The sequence below is a fragment of the Octopus bimaculoides genome, chromosome 15, assembly GCF_001194135.2.
Source record: "Octopus bimaculoides isolate UCB-OBI-ISO-001 chromosome 15, ASM119413v2, whole genome shotgun sequence".
NCBI lineage: Eukaryota > Metazoa > Mollusca > Cephalopoda > Octopoda > Octopodidae > Octopus > Octopus bimaculoides.
In genome coordinates this window covers 52232548-52235005 of record NC_068995.1, presented here as the reverse complement: position 1 = coordinate 52235005, position 2458 = coordinate 52232548, and the positions used below count along the sequence as shown (strand labels likewise).

The 2458-nt window shown below is 38.7% G+C and overlaps 1 protein-coding gene across 4 annotated transcripts in view; it reads left to right on the top strand.

The window, feature by feature from the left end:
• LOC106870781 (chromodomain-helicase-DNA-binding protein 1) overlaps positions 1-2458 on the top strand; it is a 62115-nt gene that overhangs the window by 14306 nt on the left and 45351 nt on the right. For all 4 annotated transcript variants that reach the window (XM_052973346.1, XM_052973343.1, XM_052973345.1 and 1 more), the window contains exons 2-3: positions 266-469; positions 1528-2230. In XM_052973346.1, coding sequence (XP_052829306.1) covers positions 288-469; positions 1528-2230 — 885 coding nt within the window. In that variant the 5' untranslated portion in view covers positions 266-287. The remainder of the gene's footprint in view (positions 1-265; positions 470-1527; positions 2231-2458) is intronic.

The window sequence follows — 2458 nt, the reverse complement described above, 5'->3', positions numbered from 1 at the left end:
AAACCTCCTGCATTCACAACGTCTACATACATACTCACACAAACATGTATACGTACATGTACACACACACATACAAACGTGTGTACATACGCATACATACACATATCCACACACACAAACACACTATATATATATATATACTTGTAAGGGCGCTGATGTTCAGCTTGCCTAGGGACCAGCAACCCTAGGGTCGGCACTGTATATATATATATATATAATATACACTCTTAAGCTTAAAACACTTTTCCTTTTCTTATTGCTTCAGAAACTAATCAATTGATGGACATATGAACTCCTTCAAATCAGGTTTAATAACTACTTCAGCACTTCCAGCCTCTGACTATGAAAGAGATGCTGGTTACCAGCAGTACATTCCACCCCAGCACAACAACATTAAAGTAGAAATGGGCTCCAATAAGTCAGAAGAAGAAGAAAGCAGTGCTTCGGATTCAGGCTCTGGAAATTCCAGGTAAGATTTAGACCTTTTTTTAAATTTTTATTTTTAATATCTTCAGCTGATGGCAGCATTTATTCTGAATGTAAAGTTCTGTTGTTAATAATTTGAAAGGCCTTTCAAAACCACTGTTACTGTCTTTGATATAATTGTGTAGTTAAGAAGTTTGCTTTGCAACCAAGTGGTCCTTGGTTCTAATCACTGAGCAGTGCCTGGGGCAAATGTTCTATACTTTATGGCCTTGTATTGACAAAATCCTTATAAGAAGAGGACAATTTCCATGTATTATATATATATACATATATATATGTGTGTGTGTGTGTGTGTGTGTGTGTGTATTTGTTAATATTTAGCAGAAGCAACAAAGTGGCTCAAGGTCCAAGAGTTTTATGCATTGGCACTTACCAAACTAGTTAATAAGTGCCAATGCATGAAACTCTTGGACCTTGAATCACTCTGTTACTTCTAAATATTAATATTTGAACTCACGGTCTGAGAACTTTGCTTCCCAACCACATGGTTCCAGGTTCAGTTCCACTTCATGGCACCTGGGGCAGGTGTCTTCTACTATATATAGCCTCAGACCAACCAAAGCCTTGTGAGTGGATTTGGTAGACGGAAACTGAAAGAAGCTCGTATATATATGTGTGTGTGTGTGTATTTGTCCCCCCCCCCCCACTGCTTGACGAAAAATGTAACTGTTTTGGTGTTGCACCTTCACTGAGTTAAAATTCTACAAAGGATTGGTTTACCATTTGATTCTCCTGGTTAATGAAATGAACGTTAGTAATATCATTATGTAGAATGATGTATTTTATGGTACCCAGTGAATTTGTCCACAACAATCCATCTACAGCAATTTACCTATGGATACAATTCATCTACAACCACACAGATAAATTATTGTAGACGAATTCACCTGGAACCATATTTTATATGCATTAGTATACAGACACTTAAAGTAGCTCAAGCTCACTTGCATACATGGACGAAGGGGTATTGTTTGGGTGTGGCTGTTAGGTGTACTTTACCTGTATTTGTTTCTGAATTCCGTCTTTTATATCTCTCCACAGTGGCTCTGATTCTGAATCGGAATCTAACTCTGGCAGCAGCTCTGACTCTGATTCCAGTTCAGCAGGCAGCAAGAACTCAGAAAACGAAACCAAAAACCACGATGCCTCAACTGGCACTGCACGTTCTGATTCTGAGAAATCTGCCAAGTCTGATGACGATGGCAATGCTGATGATGGGGATGATGATGATGACAATGGTGATGATGAAGATGACGACAATGATAACAAAAGTAATAACAATGATGAAGATGACGATGACGACGACGATGATGATGAGAAACATGATGAAAATGACGAGGAAGAAGAAACATCTGCTACCGCAGCTGCTACTGGAGTAGAGCAAATGGAAGAAGATGAAGACGACGATGACGAAGATGATGACAACGATGGTGGTGGGGATGCTGATGATGATGATAACAATGATGATGAGGAAGATGAGAAAATAGATGTTGATAATGATGGCAATGATGAAGATGAAGAAGAAGACGAGGAGAATGACGATGAAGATAACAAAGCAGAAGCTGAGTCCGATGAGAAGGACAACAGTGGTGATGAGAGTGACGAGCAGAGCAATGACAACAGCAGCGAGGAGGACAACAGCGATGACAACAGTTCAAATTCTGACTCCTACTCTCATGATACCAGCAGTTCTCCACAGCAAACTGCCCGGACAAAACGCAGCTCCAAGAAGGAATTGAAAGATGTGAGTTTCTCACTGTTTTTTTTTGTTTTCATTTTGGGTTCAAAACACACAAACAAGGCTGATTGTATGAATGAGGGACATACGAAAGTGTACTTCATTCTCTTTGTCTGTCTCTTTCTCTCTCTCTCTCTCTCTCTCTCTCCATATATATGTATGTGTGTAGTGCTCCAGCATATATATATGTGTATATATATATATATATATATATATATATATATATATATATAT